The following is an 18,020-nucleotide window of genomic DNA, read 5'->3' as shown; positions in this document are numbered from 1 at the left end:
GTTTATTGGTCAAAATGTCTAAAGGGGTATTTGTATTTTGTATCGTGCATTTTATAAAATATGTGTGTGTATACAGGTCGGAGGACTTTCCCTCGGAGCTTTATGCCTCAAGAGAACCTGTTTCAGCTGGTCCCGTCCAGCCGTACACGCAGCTATAATGGGGAAAGCACTTTGCTGTACAGTGGAGATCTGCACACCATCAGCTGGACTGAGAAAAACTGCCAACGCAACAGTCCTAAATGTAAGAGCACACACATACATACACATGAGGACATTTATGCAGACAATTAGAAAAGAAAATCCCATTAAACACATTTGCATGCTTGCCTCCAGACCAGAAATGTCAGTTTTTAGTGTTTCATATGGAGGGCTGCACCCCTTTCTAATGCGGCTCAATCTATAGCACTGCAGCAAAATAAATCATATTTTACAACAAAAACACTGCACCACAAAACAATGGAATGAAACATCTTTCTATTGAGTTGTCCCTACGAACTGCATGCAAAAATACACGTATAACATGACCAGTTTAGTCCGATTGACAAGAAAATGACTCTTATGAACTGGTTCTTTTTAGGATTGAATAAAACAATACTATATTCTTGAAATACCTGAGTTCTAGGACCCAATTTTTTTGTGACAGCTCCACCCAGCCAGTTCTAGACCAGATTCAAACTTCAAACAAACAGATTCAAAGACTAAACCCACAGAAATTATTCATTTTTTCAATGATCTTTCCAGCTTATTTTAACGTAAGAGCAGCCATTTTAAACTTGTCAGCAGTCTCCAGTTATTATTTAGCTGTGCTGTTCGTTGTGCTGCTGTATGTTGTAACTGGTATTTGTTTTCAAATTACTTTAATTTATTAACATACTACTAAACAATAATTTGTAGGGCAATTGTTTTACCGTTTACTGAACTTTAAGTGTTTCACACATCAGACGTGAAGCGCCACACCGCATGCGCCGTGGCTAATAAATTGAAGTCTAGCACATACACAGAAAATGGTCTCTTTCAAAGAAAACTGAATTTAAAACCATAATAGAGGAGCTCATATATTGAAACAAATTAGGTTAAATATTTCAAGAGGGTTACCAACGGGTATGTTTAGGGTTAGGGGTCGTTTAGGACAATATATCAATTAAGTTTATACAATTAAACAGCTAAATCATTCCTGAAAAATAATAAAATACAGAATTGAATAGTAAGTGCTATAAAATAGTTTAAACTGCTAATACATAAAAAATAAAGCTTTCAGTCCTGAAACTGCATCCTCTGGTATTGCAGGAATACCCTACTCCAATACAAAGCATACACAATTGCCAGTGAAGTCTGATTCACATGCAAATGACTCTTATGAACCAGTACATTTTAGGGAATCAACAACATACAGCATGACCAGTGTAGTCCGATTCACAAGCAAATGACTCTTATGAACCAGTACTTTTTAGGGAATCAGCAACATACAGCTCAACCACTGTTGTCCGATTCACAAGCAAATGACTCTTATGAACCAGTACTTTTTAGGGAATCAGCAACATACAGCATGACCAAAGTAATCCGATTCACATGCAAATGACTCTTATGAACCAGTACTTTTTAGGGAATCAGCAACATGCAGCTCAACCACTGTAGTCCGATTCACAAGCAAATGACTCTTATGAACCAGTACTTTTTAGGGAATCAGCAACATACAGCTCAACCACTGTAGTCCGATTCACAAGCAAATGACTCTTATGAACCAGTACTTTTTAGGGAATCAGCAACATACAGCTCAACCACTGTAGTCCGATTCACAAGCAAATGACTCTTATGAACCAGTACTTTTTAGGGAATCAGCAACATACAGCTCAACCACTGTAGTCTGATTCACAAGCAAATGCTTTTTATGAACCAGTACTTTTTAGGGAATCAGCAACATACAGCATGACCAGTGTAGTCCGATTCACATGCAAATGACTCTTATGAACCAGTACTTTTTAGGGAGTCAGCAACATGCAGCTCAACCACTGTAGTCCGATTTACAAGCAAATGACTCTTATGAACCAGTACTTTTTAGGGAATCAGCAACATACAGCTCAACCACTGTAGTCCGATTCACAAGCAAATTACTCTTATGAACCAGTACTTTTTAGGGAATCAGCAACATACAGCTCAACCACTGTAGTCCGATTCACAAGCAAATTACTCTTATGAACCAGTACTTTTTAGGGAATCAGCAACATACAGCTCAACCACTGTAGTCCGATTCACAAGCAAATACTTTTTATGAACCAGTACTTTTTAGGGAATCAGCAACATACAGCTCAACCACTGTAGTCCGATTCACAAGCAAATACTTTTTATGAACCAGTACTTTTTAGGGAATCAGCAACATACAGCATGACCAGTGTAGTCCGATTCACATGCAAATGACTCTTATGAACCAGTACTTTTTAGGGAATCAGCAACATGCAGCTCAACCACTGTAGTCCGATTCACAAGCAAATTACTCTTATGAACCAGTACTTTTTAGGGAATCAGCAACATACAGCTCAACCACTGTAGTCCGATTCACAAGCAAATGCTTTTTATGAACCAGTACTTTTTAGGGAATCCGCAACATACAGCATGACCAGTGTAGTCCGATTCACATGCAAATGACTCTTATGAACCAGTACTTTTTAGGGAATCAGCAACATGCAGCTCAACCACTGTAGTCCGATTCACAAGCAAATGACTCTTATGAACCAGTACTTTTTAGGGAATCAGCAACATACAGCTCAACCACTGTAGTCCGATTCACAAGCAAATACTTTTTATGAACCAGTACTTTTTAGGGAATCAGCAACATACAGCATGACCAGTGTAGTCCGATTCACATGCAAATGACTCTTATGAACCAGTACTTTTTAGGGAATCAGCAACATGCAGCTCAACCACTGTAGTCCGATTCACAAGCAAATGACTCTTATGAACCAGTACTTTTTAGGGAATCAGCAACATACAGCATGACCAGTGTAGTCCGATTCACATGCAAATGACTCTAATGAACCAGTACTTTTTAGGGAATCAGCAACATACAGCTCAACCACTGTAGTCCGATTCACAAGCAAATGCTTTTTATGAACCAGTACTTTTTAGGGAATCCGCAACATACAGCTCAACCACTGTAGTCCGATTCACAAGCAAATAACTCTTATGAACCAGTACTTTTTAGGGAATCAGCAACATACAGCACATGCAGCGTAGTTATATTCACAAGCTAAGGACTCCTATGAACTGGGATTTTTTAATAAATCAAAAGCATTCAGCAAGACTAGTGTATTCCAATTCGGGAAATGAATGACCCTTATAAGCCGCTTTTATTGAATATTTTCTCATGTTTTTTTTATTTCACACACAAATAAAAACACTGCAATAAAGTAAAAAACTTTGTTTGCACTTATTTCCCCCCCACACATTTAACTGAATGAGGATGGAAAAAGATCCAAACAAAAACTACACAATGAGTAACAATCCTCACCCCCTACCCTCTGTGCAGGTTCTTTAATCAGCTCCATTAATCTTGGACGGGCGCCTGAATTTGACGTATGAACATGAATGCTTGTCTCTACTGCCTGCCTGTGGTTTTTTTCCCCCCCAGATCCTCCATAAACTATTCAGATAGCTTCATGTCAAATATCATTATAGGAACACTAAGTCGATTAAGAAGATCGTAAATGCTGACGCAAATGTGTCCGTCATAGAATAAGTGGTAAATGAATCTGAGAGATGTCTGGCGAGGGTTGTTCTCAGACTTGGGTGCAGTTTAACTGCATCCAGACATAAAGTTCATCTATCTATGATTAGATCCATACAGCATGTTTAGAGAACAATAGCAGAAATATTAAATACAGACACATATTGTGCTATTATGTATGTGGCTCATGATAGCCATCAGTCATACTGCGAATGGTTAGAGAGCCATAAAAAGAGATAAAACAAAACGCATACGCATTAATGTGTTAAAAAACACTCAGAAGGATTTGCTTCAGTTCCACATAGCCTTGATTTAAAGAAGTAATATTCAGGTGTGTAATATGTAGTTTTGAATAACTTGCAGCGACTGCCAATAGCTCACTGTCTGCCTCTCTGTTCATTTATTGCCTGAGAGGGGAACAGTTGCAAATAAATCTGAAAGTATAAATCTGTACAGCATCCAGTTGTAAATACAGTTGCGGTTTGACTTGGTGTCGTCAGCAAGTCTGTGTGTGATTTCGTCTGTGTTGAGTTACAGTCTGCGGCGTGCTGGTGAGGTTAACATGGTTTGTTCCTTCTAACCCTCAGCTCCAAGGGCTCCGGTAAACTGGCGTCAGGGGAAACTGCTCGGTCGGGGCGCTTTCGGCGAGGTCTACCTCTGCTACGATGTCGACACGGGACGCGAGCTGGCGGCCAAGCAGGTGCCCTTTGACCCTGACTGTCATGAGACCAGTAAGGTTAGTATGAAGTGTACTATGCTGGTGACAGTATTTATGCACTGAAGAGACGTTCTGAATTTTCTCTTTGTCTCACTCCACAGGAAGTGAATGCACTGGAGTGTGAGATTCAGCTCTTGAAGAACCTGCGTCACGAGCGTATAGTGCAGTACTACGGGTGCTTGCGTGATGCAGTGCAGAGAAAACTGTCCATCTTTGTGGAATTCATGCCCGGGGTGTGTATAAAACACACAGAGCATATTGTGTTTGCTCTGTTAATGCTATTTATTGGAGGAATTGGGAAATGTGTACTATTACTTTCACTCGTTAGTTTCAGCCCCTCTGTATCTATTATTGTTTGCTATATATTCATTATTTTGTTAAAGTTATTGTACATTTCATGCATACCATGGTACGCATGAGAAATCTTAATATTAAGTATTCTGTAATATTAATGGCCAATTCACACGGGGTAAGAAATCTCAGTAAAACTAGCAGAAGTGTGAGGGATAACTCAATGTACGTACCACCGTCTCCTCCCTGTCGTCATGTGCATACTAAAGGGTTAGTTCATCCAAAAATGAAAATTAGCCCATGATTTACTCACCCTCAAGTCATCCTAGGTGTATATGACATTCTTCTTTCAGACGAATAAAATCAGAGTTATATTAAAAATGTCCTGGCTCTTCCAAGCTTTATAATGGCATTGACTTGATGGGTCATTTTTGAAGTCCATAAAAGAGCATCTATCCATCATATAACTGCTCCTCACGGCTCCGGGGGTTAATAAAGGCCTTCTGAAGCGAAGTGGTGCTTTTGTGTAAGAAAAATATCAGGACTGGGTAAAAAATATCGATTTCTCGATTTTAATCAATTCTCATTTTTACGGAACAATATAGATTCGTAAATCCCAAGAATCGATTAGTCATCCTGTTTTCAGTTGATGAATGAACGGGACATTGTAGCGCACCTCCCATCCAATAAATCGCAATAATCTTTGTGCTTTGTTACTTTGGATATGAAACAAAGTCTCAGATTTGAAATTACGTCCATTTTATTACGTAATTCAAAAACATAAATACCATTTTGGCGTTGTGGCGCCTCAAGAGAAGCAGTAGTGCGGAGTGAACATGATCTTTTCCTCCGTCTTATACCAGTTACAGCGCAAAATAAACATGAATGATCATCTGAAAGTGTGTTAAAAGATACAGTACAACTTACCGAAATCCTTATCATGTCTCATGTAATCGCTCAATCAGTGTTTCAACCGCAGAAAGACGTCAGTAAAACGTGTAAACAATGTCATAATGTCACATTTACGTCAGAAAAACCATATCGAGTGTCCATAAACTCGTTAGTCAGCTAGAAAAATTTACTCTAGAGAGGAGCATTTTGCTAAATATATGCACCATATTTACATAAGCTATTCATCATCATTTTTAATGTATTTCAATATTTAATGCATGTAGGCTATGTATAAATCTGGCAAGTTTTTATGATGGCCACCATTTCAAAAAACGAATTGGAGTAGAAATATGATTACGTAATTTTAGATAAAAATAACTAACTTGCGGCGGTCAGCGCTACGCAAGTCAACTTGCGCTAAAAGAAAAACCCCTGAAGCGATGTACAGGAGCATCGCAAGCTTTGACGCCTCTCACGGATAGGGCTGGGCAACAAACTCAAGCCCCTCTTCTCTTATATCGAAATCCTCCGCCATTTATAGAGCCAGGACATTTTTAATATAACTCCGATTTTATTAGTGTCATATACATCTAGATTCTAGGATGACTTGAGGGTGAGTAAATCATGGTCTAATTTTCATTTTTGGGTGAACTAACCCCTTAAGTTGCTTCCTGATATCATGTGCGCAAACACATATATTCTATATATAACCTATAACAGTTAGGTCCGGTCGAACATTTTATTAATTAAATTATGATTGGATTCTGTTGGCAATAGGCATTTTCCTTAAAGCTAAATCGAAGTTTTGTGCATCTGACAAGTGCTTTCGACTTTTTATTTGATCTGAATTGTAAGCAGAAAACACTTGAGGTTTGCCACAGACTTGTCCCACCTCTCAGAATTCAACTGAATGCTTTTTCAACCGCCTCCATATTTAAAAAAACGTGGTATTTTTGCGTACATATTTATAGCGGATCTATTCCCACAGGATTAGTATTACCTGAGGTAATTTTTCCAAACCTTTTTACAGAAGGTAAAAGTCGGCGTAATCTTTACTGACATTGTCCAAAATAATTACTGAGATGGCACATTTGGACAGGACTAAAATCAATACGAAGCTCTGGTAATAATTACTTTACCCCACCTCTCCATATTAAACTAATCCCATCCGAATAGGGCTTTATTCACTGACAATCTAGTTTAACCAGACACTATGTCTAAATAGAACCGTTGGAGCACTAACACTCCTTGTTTCTATGTAAATTAGTCCTTTTATATATTGCAACTTATTTACAAAACGTAGTGGTGTTTCTTTGGTGCTGTTAATATCCACTGTTACCTGAAAGGATAGGGTACCATGAAATAATGTCAATGATTATCTTTCTATTGAAAATAGTATCATTGTAGCCCGATTCCTGAACAACTGACAAAAAGTCATTTTAACTAAAACATACAGCCTGTATAGTGTGGTCTGATTCACAAACAAAAGGTTCATATGAACTAGTTCTTTTAAGTGAATAAAAACATGCAGCACATCCATGCTGCATCCCAATTCCCCCACTTATACTACGCCCTGATAACTACGTCTTTAACAGACAGCTATGTCGCTTAGTTATGTGCATCCTGTCACCGTTTAAACTGCCTTATCAATCATCTTGTCACCGTTAAAATCCTCCACATTCAATTTAATTTAATGTCCTACCATTTCGGAGAGAAATGTAGTAGCACGTTGATCTGCCAGCCGTGGGTCTTTCATATGGAGAACTCTCCTCATGAGTTTGCATTTTGCATAATGGTGCATTTAAAAGTTAATGGTCAAACTTATCCCTACAAAAGTTCACAATGCTGCTGCAGATTAAATATAATGGGGAATGAGTCAGGTTAGATACTGATATGAATCACTCAAACCGCTTTATCTAAACCTCTACTTAACCGTCAGACTCGGACATCTGTCATGTTTCTAGTTTTTTTGTAGTTCTAATGGAATCCTCGTCCAACGCGCAATGGGTTGTGGGCTATATTAGCCGTAAAGAGTGTGCACAGATCTACACTTCGGATTCTAACTGGAAAAAGTAGACAATCCAGGTATCTTTGGAACACTCATTACAATATTTAGGACACACTAATTCTCATTTCGAATACTATTTAGGACGGATAGTATGTGCATTGGGACGAAACCAGTGTACCACTGATTCACAAACAAATGACTCTTATGAACCATTTCCTTTTAATTAATCAAAATATACAGCACAACCAGTGTAGCCTGAACTTTCATTGTATCTCAGTTCATGAATAAATTACTCTTAGGGGATCAAAAAGTACAGTGTATTTAGTGAATCAAAACATAAAGAAAGACTAGTGTACCTTGATTCGCAAACAAATGATTCTTATGAACCAGTTCCTTTTAATGAATCAAATACACAGCACAACCAGTGTAGCCTGATTCACAAACAAATTACTCATATGAACCAGTTTGTTTTAGTGAATCAAAACACTAAAAGCAGTGTAGGTCAATTCACTCTGATGAACTGTTTCTTTATGGTGAATCAGACTATAGTGTGACAAGTTTACAGCTTTGTAGAAAGACAGAATTTCTTCCATATGTAAGCAAATCTTAACCAATTGAGAGCTACTCATATTCCTTATTCTTTTCTTTCAGGACCTAAAAAAACACCGATAGCATGTGCAAAAAAAAAAAAAACAAGACTAAGCAGGCACATTCTCAATTCCTCCTTTTTGTGTTTCAAGAAAATGACATTGTTAAACGCACAATGAATCTGCGTTTTCCAAGTAATAACAAACCCACTCCAAAATGTCACTGGCTCGCGAACATATCCACAGTGTTCTTTGTCAGCACAACCGCACAGCTTTACGAGTTCATTTTCTCTGCAAATGGGTGTTTTAATGAGCGTCAGACGTGGTCTGTCCCATCTGTCAGCTCGATTTTAATATGCACAGACTGAGTGTCTTAGTCACATATTGTCTGGTAAAGGGGAATGTTTCACCAAGGTCTCTGGCAGACAGATGCATCGCTGCTCAGAGCCAAAGCCACCAGCCTCTCCACAGCACTGCTGCCTCCTGATAAGAGCAGAGGTGAAGGGAACAGGAGAAAGCGTTTGAATGAGTAGGATGTGGAATAGGGTTACATGAGGTGAGAAATGTATTGCATAATAAGGGATCAGAAGAGCGCTAGAGCCTGTAGTGGTGTATTACAGTAGGATTGCGTGTGCGGTACACATTGCTTCATTTTAATAAATTGAAAAGGACATTATGGTACTTCATAATACAAAATAATACTGTTTGGAAGGAGCTGTGCAGATGGATTATTGCTAGGAAGGCATTGTAGTTTGCGTCACAGGTGTTTCACGATGTTGTCCTTGAGGAGACATTGTTTCTTCGGCGAGGGGTGTAAACAGGAAAGCTGAGGAAAAATTGACTTTGTTTGCGCCAGTGTTTCAAAGAAACACAGACACATGTGAGGAACGTTTGGCACTGTGATCTGTTTTTCCAGAAAGTTAAAAAAAAGTTCACAGTTCTGACTAACTATATACTTCCAGCTACAGTTTTGTAAACACATCTGAGTGTGACTTCCTTGAAAACACACTGGTTTCAGCAAGTATAGCTTTATATACAGCTGCAAGAAAAAGTATGTGAACCGCTTGCAGAATCTGTGAAAATGTGAATAATCTTAACTAAATAAGAGGGATCATACAAAATGTGTTTATTTTTTTGTGCTGTCCTGAATAAGATATTTTACATAAAAAAAGTGTTTACATATAGTCAAAAAATAGCTGAATTTATTCAAATGACCCATTCAAAAGTTTATGAACCATTGATTCTCAATACTGTGTGTCTTTCCCTGGATGATCCACGGCTGTTTTTTTTTGTTTTGTGATGGTTGTTCATGAGTCCCTTGTTTGTCTTTAGCAGTTAAACTGCCCAATGTTCTTCAGAAAAATCCTCCCGGTCCTGCAAATTCTTCAGTTTTCCAGCATCTTTTGCATATTTGAACCCTCTCCAGTGACTGTATGATTTTGAGATCCATCTTTTCACATTGAGGACAATTGAGGGACTCAAACACAACTATTAAAAAGGTTGAAACATTCACTGATGCTCCAGAAGAGAGCACAATGCATTAAGAGAAAACTTTTGAACAAGAGGAAGATGTCCAATTTTTTCTTATTTTGTTTAAATATAATTATTTTTTCATTTAGTACTGCCCTTCAAAAGCAACAGAAGATACTTGCATGTTTCCCGGAAGACAAATGAAGTACAATTTACCTTGATTCAATAAGCTTTCACCCCCCACCTCCCTCCATATATATATATATATATATATATATATATATATATATATATATATATATATATATATATATATATATATATATATATATATATATATATATATATATATATATATATATATATATATATATATATATATATATATATATATATATATATATATATATATATATATATATATATATATATATTGTATATATATATATATATATTGTATATATATATATATATATATATATATATATATATATATATATTGTATACATTATATATATATAATGTATATGTATATGTATGTATGTGTGTGTGTGTGTGTGTGTGTGTCCTCTCTGCCTGATTTCCTTCTGTAATGTTATTTCTTATTGTATAACTATTATGTATAGCATTAATTTAATAAAAATATTATTCAGCATTCATATCTACTGTGTAAAAAAGAAATGTGCTTATTTTTTAATTATATGTTACACAGGATAATAATATTGATTATTTTATTAATAGTTTTATTTTTTATTAAAATGACGTGCATTATGCATAATGCATTATCTTACAATGTGCAGTACATTTGTTGCAATATTGATTAATCTTTTTGTTGAATATTAGTTAATAAAAATAGTTATTAGAATTATTAAATAATAGTTACAAATAATAACTTTTTTTAACTATTATTTTATACACATTTACACATTTTGATTTTAATAATGTATTTGTAAATATGTAAATGAACAATAAAGTATAAACGCATATTTTGATTTTAAATGATCCACTAGGGTTAAAATCACCATAGTTTATAAAAGTAACAGCACTACTCTCAACAAAATATGAGTTACAAAGCTATTTTTAATACTTTGTACTTGTTACTTAATACATTTTTAAATCCCTGCAAACAGTGTGAACAAAAATAATACAGCAAAACATTTGCAAACAGGAAATCTGGAATGGGTCAAACCATTTTCCTTTGCACTGTATCCTTTGGTAAACAGGTTTGAGTCCTGCTTTTATGTTTCCTGTCAAAGCAAATGCTGACAGCTTGTTTTTTCAAGTTTCTTAATAAAAATACAAAGCCTTTATAGTTCTTTCTGCTTTTAGAGAATAAAACACATCATGCACTTTATACACTGAACATGGTATCTGAATTCGAGCGGGATTCGTTGCTCTTGTTTAATAGCTCTCTGTTGAACAGTATGATAAATCTGTGTGTCCATGTGTGTCTAGGGCTCTATTAAAGACCAGCTGAAGGCGTACGGAGCGCTGACTGAAAAAGTCACCCGCAGATACACCCGACAGATCCTACAGGGAGTCTACTATTTACACAGCAACATGATCGTACACAGAGACATCAAAGGTAAATCACAGTTATCATAAATCACCTTCGGCTGTTGCTTTGTAATGTAAATCTAAAGGATAGTGTTACTTGCACTGCACTATCTGAAATGCATCTCTTGTTATTAAACGGTTATTTCACCCAAAAATGATAATTCTGTCATTTAATTACTCACACTCATGTCGTTCCAAACCCGTAAGACCTTCGTTAATCTTCGGAACACAAATGAAGATATTTTTGATGAAATCTGAGAGCTCTCTGAACCCTCCATAGAGCGCAAGCACTTCCAGAACGCTGGCTTACCATTGGCCGACGCTGTTCACGTGAGCACCATGACGCATGAGTCGCTCTGCCGTAGAACTAAGAAGCGCTACATGTCAACAGCGCAAGAGTCTGACACAGGCTAGAAGAAATTGTTGAATAAAGTCATTATTTTTGTTTGTTTCATAAAAATTAAGGTTGAATCACTGGAGTCACATGGACGATTTTAACAATGTCTTTACTACCTTTCTGGGCCTTAAAAGTGTTAATTCAATTGCTGTCTATGGAAGGGTCAGAAATCAGATTTCATCAAAATATCTTCACTTGTTTTTCGAAGATGAATGGAGGTCTTGCGGGTTTTAGAATGACATGATGGTGAGTAATTAATGACACATTTTTTGGTTGAACCAACCCTTTAAGTAGAGTAACTTTGGAGGTCTGGCTCAGATTTGTGTACGTACTTCCTTAGGTATTGCCAAAAATAGCAAGAGGGAAAGGTTTTGCATTCCTTCAGACTTTAGGGCTAAACTACCAGACAGTGTCTGCATTGCTTCTACTAGACATGGACACTCTTTAATCTATCAATTTATTAAGGAAGGCACAAGTGGTCCCAAAAACACTTAAAAATGTAAAATCAGAGTTATATAAAAAAAGTCCTGGCTGATCCAAGCTTTATAATGGCATTGACTTGATGAGCAAATTTTGAAGTCATAAATGTGCATCTATCCATCATATAACTGCTCCACACGGCTCCGGGGGGTTAATAAAGTCCTTCTGAAACGGACTTATCCGCTTCAGTAAGAAAAATATCCATATTTAAAACTTTATAGACTAAAATAACTAGCTTCCGGCGGTCAGCGGTATGCAAGTCGACTTACGGCGAAAGAGAAACCCCTGATGCGATGTATAGGAGCATCGCAAGCTTTGACGCCTCTTGCGGATAGGGCTGGGCAACAAATTCAAGCCCCTCTTCTCTTATATCGAAATCCTCCGTCATTTCTCTTTCTCGTTTTAGACTCTAATACATGACCGGTGTTTTCTTTTGCTCTATCCTCTGCGCTTCTGCGTTCGTCAATACACATGCGTCAAGGGTTCAATGGTCAAGGGTTACCCTTTTGCCGTAAATCGATGCGTATGGCAGTTTATTTTAATCTATAAAGTTTTAAATATGGATTTTTTTCTTACACAAATACACCACTTTGCTTCAGAAGGAGTTTATTAACCCCCCGGAGCCGTGTGGAGCACTTTTATAATAGATAGATGCACTTTTATGGACTTCAAATACAAATCAGCCATTCACTGCCATCATAATTCTTGGAAGAGCCAGGACTTTTTAATATCACTCCGTCTGAAAGAAGAATGTCATATACACCTAGGATGGCTTGAGGGTGAGTAAATCATTGGCAAATTTTAATTTTTGGGTGAACTATCCCTTTAAGCAGAACATTTCACAAAAAGTTAGATTTTTAAAAATGATCCTGATAATTTACAATTAAAACAAAACGGCAGCTTAGTTACCATAACATTCACTGTAAAAAAAACGCAGTGACAATGTATCTGGTATCAAAAGATGACATTATGTTTTATAACATATGACCATATATTTTATTAAGTAATTCTAAAATATTAGCTTTTATCTTAATATTAACTGATATCCATCATAATACAGGCGGTAAAATAGAAAGCCACATGAGAGAAAATGTAACACAAAACAACCTTATATACTTTTATTACACTAATAAGAAGAAATAAAACTGTTTATGTAACATTTAATCATATATGATGTCACACAGGGACTTTTTACTGTAAATTACTGTAAATTATATAGTTTTTACTAGCAAAAAACTAATTTGACTTATGAATTACGTATAATGCAACGTATAATGCATACTTAGTAATTAATGTTTCTTAAACATTTAAGTAATGCTTCAGCAACATTGGTTTGCATCTAATATAGTTACATTCAGACATTTCTAAGTGTGTCTAAATACTTTTTAGGCCACATACTTTTTGTATATGTGACCAATCCAGTCTCTGTCATTCCCATAACAAACCGAAGATCCTCAATTGGAAATATCCACAAGAAGTGTGGGCCGCAAAGGAAGGAGTTTCTGTCTTTCCTTTCATATTCTTTCTTAATTTTCCATTCACAATACAGTGAGACTTCCAGGGTGTGGAAACCTTGCGGCTGGCGGGAATTAGTCACTACTCAAACAAGCGCAAATCTCACAGGCAACACAGCTAAAGCAACGGAAAATCACTCCGACTAGAAGCGTGGGAAGAAAGGCCGTGTCTCAAACTTCAAACGCCATCAGCCATAGGCAGCTTATAATTTTATGCAGTTGTCATCATTGGTCGGTCAAACATCCCGGCCGGTGTAACTCTATCTGCATGTGTTTCCTCACAGGCGCAAACATTCTGAGGGACTCCTCTGGAAATGTGAAGCTGGGAGATTTTGGGGCTAGCAAGCGCATTCAGACCATCTGCATGTCCGGGACGGGAATCAAGTCGGTCACCGGCACCCCCTACTGGATGAGCCCGGAAGTCATTAATGGAGAAGGATATGGACGCAAAGCAGATATTTGGTGAGATCTGATGCACTTGAAAAATGGAATATCGATACAAAACCTTCACTTCCTCGTACAATTCAAATTATCAGTAATAAAATTAAAATAGCTGCAATCAGGAAAGCCCATGACTCTTTTTTTCCCCCTACAAAATAAGGGCCATGTTTACATAACAGCTTGCACAAACCCTCTTTTGGCATTTGAAAAATTAGTGATGAAAAGGTGTGGACAGTTATTTTTGTGGCGTTTTCATCCAGCTTTTTTTTAATGCGATATCCAAAAATACAAGAATGGAAACATAGCTATTGTTTGTTAACAGTCCCTTACGTCTCTCTCTCCTCAGGAGTGTTGCCTGCACGGTCGTAGAGATGCTAACTCAGAAACCCCCATGGGCTGAATATGAAGCAATGGCAGCCATTTTCAAGATCGCAACCCAGCCGACCAAGCCAAACCTGCCTGAGAGTGTGTCCGACGCATGCAGGGACTTCCTGCGGCAGATCTTTGTGGAAGAGAAATGGCGGCCCACTGCCGAGGGGCTTCTCAGTCACCCCTTTGTCCAGGGCAGCTTTTGATCCTGCAGATCTCGGCTCTCTCTGGAATCCCCAGGGAAAACCACACACCTGCCCGCGAACAATCACCACTCTGCCTTCCAGGGTCCGGAGAAACCCACCAACCAGCCAACCAAGAACAAACTTGATCATAAAGAGGGGATGTGTATTTCAGATCTCCTCAATGCAGCTCGACAAATATCACGTTAAGAGGGGGAAACTACGGACGTAAAAAAACGAATAGCACTTCCCGTATTGTTAAAAGGAATCATGCATAGCTCTGTCCCAAATGATGCACTTGTGACCTTTTGCTGAATGGACCCTTTTCACATTTCCAGGGTTTTCAGAAGCGGAAGATGTCGGATAAACAGTTGGATGTTAGCGGTGAATGGGGGATGATAGCAAATATAACGTTTGTATTCCAATTTCCTCCAAAAGCAAAAGCAAAAATCCAAAATGGTGTTACCACGACTTTCCAAAAGATTTTGTTGGTCAGAGAAGAGAATGATGCCAAAATTGCCGTCAGCCATTGTATTAGACACACCATCACAGCAGTGTTAATTCATAACTTTTTTGGTAATTTACTGCCAATATATAACACAAAGTATGCTCTTTTACTAGATTTGCGATGTTGATGCCTGGAAAAGCATCATCACAGTCGTTCACTGCACACTATTACCCAACATCCCTTGCAACAAAGTATCGTTACTTTAAAGGGCGGTGAGAGCTGAGAGTGGGTCAATGACATAACGCCATTCATTTATTCAAAAATACATTTAAATAACTGCCCTTATATCATAATGAAGAAAACTGAAATAATTCAGTTCTTTAAAAAAATTGTAGTTTGGTATAATATTTCATTATTTGATTGATTTGTAATAAATAAATAAGAAATATTTTAATAAAATATTCACGTTTCAAAACGTCATGATTCTTCAAAACCTTAATATTTCTGATTTAATAGTTTGTAGTTCGAAATAACCACAAACAATAGTGAGTGTACACATAATAATTGTTATACAACACAATCACAAATTATGTATTCAAGTAATTTTTTACTTGATGGTTACACCACAATGGACCCTTTCAAATTTCAAAACCATATGAAACCAGCATAAATATACTAAAGAATGCTTTTCTGAAAATGTACGTTTATAAACTGCATTTTTAAAGATTTTTCCTTTTCTTTATATGGACGCTTTGATTTGTCATTGACCCCGGTGCCATTTGGGACAGAGCTTGTGTCTAGGGATTGAACCAGATTTGCTAGGATGCTACAATGCATCCGAAGTGTCAACACTTATTAGCACATAATGTGTCACTGGTAAAAAAAAAACATATTGATTACAATAGCATAGTTTACAGCATTACTGCCGGTTGACTTCTTCAGATCCCCTGATGCACTTGAAACCAGTCCAAGCGCTCTGATGCGTCACTACAGGGGTTGCTGAACAAATCACATAGGGCCTGAATATGGCACAGATTTATTAGAGTGTCATTTTAAGGTGGCGAGAGTTAAACATGGTCTTTTGTATAGCAGAATTCATTCGGTCATAAAAGAGAGTTGATTTTGATTATGGCTCATGTATCTCTGTATTCCTGAGTCCAATCCTGAGTGTCATTGAAAGTACATAGAAAAGACCTCATGGAGCAAATAGAGCGATGGATGTACTGTACAATACTCGTTGGAGTAATTTGTTTTGTTAAGATTACTGTGTTTGATGGTTAGAATCTAACCAAATGAGAATGACACAGAATAAGACGTATGCAACCACCAAAGTGGTACAGTATGAGACAGAGAAATGTCATTTTTTCATGTCTTTTCAGCTAATGACGACTGTATAAACACGTCTTTTTTTTTTATATTGTGTAAAGTTTTACTTAAAGCACTCTTTCCCCTGAGTTAATCACTGTAAATACATTCCCATTGCACTCTTGGACTCATGCATAGAGAACACAGGATAATCAGCTGAGATTCAATGAATATTTTTATACTTTCTTTTTTAAATTCACGTTTGGAATGACAATACCGAACTTTTTGTATTATTATACAAATTACCCTAAAGTGTCAAAGCAATATTTTAGAGAAGACTACTACGGCTGGTGATTTAGCATTCTTGTACTGTTCGCTCAGTCAAATACAACCAAAGAACAAGTGATATGCTTGAATTATTGTTAATTTGGACACTTCAGAACTGTCGCTGTCTTGATTTGTAACCTATAATGGTGAGTTGTCGACTCAAACATGCAAACTTTTTTGTTGTCATCATTATATCATGAATATGGACACAATGTAACGGATATTAAATGTACATTGTTTTAAATGGCATGTTATTTTGATTTTGTCCAAATGTAAATGTTCGACTTTAAACACTTGATACTATGATTGCTGTTTTTGTTTTTGAACTCGAGAAATACACCAGCAGCAATTCATGTTGCAAATAGTGCCTTCTCTGATGCCCTTATTCTGAGAGGTCAGTCATTTTAAAAACATTTAACAGTGGAATGTGTTTTTTGATGTCCTTCAGATGGTTTCAGTCTCACACAGTGATGCTGTCAAAGACACTTTGATGCTGAAGATGATTGTATTGTAAATAGACACTGTACCGAGCTGTCATAATGTTTCATTATATTCAAAATACCTTAGTCACAGTATATTATGATTGTGGAGAGCTCTGGGTTTCAGATGATCTCAGTTGAGAGTGAACCAGACCAAACTGGTTTTTGAGGGGCTAAGAATGGAGAATTCTGTGCTGCCTTGATGAAAAAGCCTGGAAACATTTATTGGTGATTTTGTACATTTGAATAAATACATTTATTGTCTACAACCAGCTTCTGTGCCATATTGTTAGTTTATGGAACTGTGGGGATTTGTATTATTATCCTGTCATAAAACTGATCGTGCAGACCAAACCGTAAGGCCTAGACTTGAAACCTGGGTAGGTGGTAGTAATCTTGGTCAGATACACGGGCTCAGCCAAAACAATCAATATGGGGCGCTACAGCAACCATTTGTTGTAGACTCAAGTGATTTATACCATTGGAAACCTACGCTATATATAACTCCGCTTTCATGTCCCTTTTTCAAACTCTTCATAGGCCATTTGTCAGATTTCCTTAACTTGACATGCATCATCTACACTAAAACGTAATAAGTTGACTTTACTTAGAAAAAGTGAGGAAAACGATTGCCTTAAAATTTGCAAGTAAAGCAGCGTATTATTTTTTTGTCGGCAAAACTTAACAAAATTTGTACAGAAAACTTGTTAATGAAGTATACTTAACACTATTAGTTATGTTAACTTGTTATTAGTGCTCACATTACTAGGAAAATATTAGGAAACCGATTGCCTTAAAATTCTCAAGTAAGCTGAACTTAAAAAAATAAGTGAAG

At 36.9% G+C, this 18,020-nt stretch overlaps 1 protein-coding gene across 1 annotated transcript in view; it reads left to right on the top strand.

The window, feature by feature from the left end:
• map3k22 (mitogen-activated protein kinase kinase kinase 22) overlaps window positions 1-17,458 on the top strand; it is a 129,764-nt gene extending 112,306 nt beyond the window's left edge. Inside the window, exons 13-18 of the mRNA XM_079806601.1 lie at window positions 77-241; window positions 4,309-4,457; window positions 4,541-4,672; window positions 11,142-11,271; window positions 13,919-14,096; window positions 14,422-17,458. Coding sequence (XP_079662727.1) covers window positions 77-241; window positions 4,309-4,457; window positions 4,541-4,672; window positions 11,142-11,271; window positions 13,919-14,096; window positions 14,422-14,650 — 983 coding nt within the window. The 3' untranslated portion in view covers window positions 14,651-17,458. The remainder of the gene's footprint in view (window positions 1-76; window positions 242-4,308; window positions 4,458-4,540; window positions 4,673-11,141; window positions 11,272-13,918; window positions 14,097-14,421) is intronic.
• The last annotated feature ends 562 nt before the right edge of the window (window positions 17,459-18,020 follow it).

This window comes from Gobio gobio (genome assembly GCF_949357685.1).
Source record: "Gobio gobio genome assembly, chromosome: 23".
Taxonomy (NCBI): domain Eukaryota; kingdom Metazoa; phylum Chordata; class Actinopteri; order Cypriniformes; family Gobionidae; genus Gobio; species Gobio gobio.
This window is presented reverse-complemented; position numbering and strand designations above follow the sequence as displayed.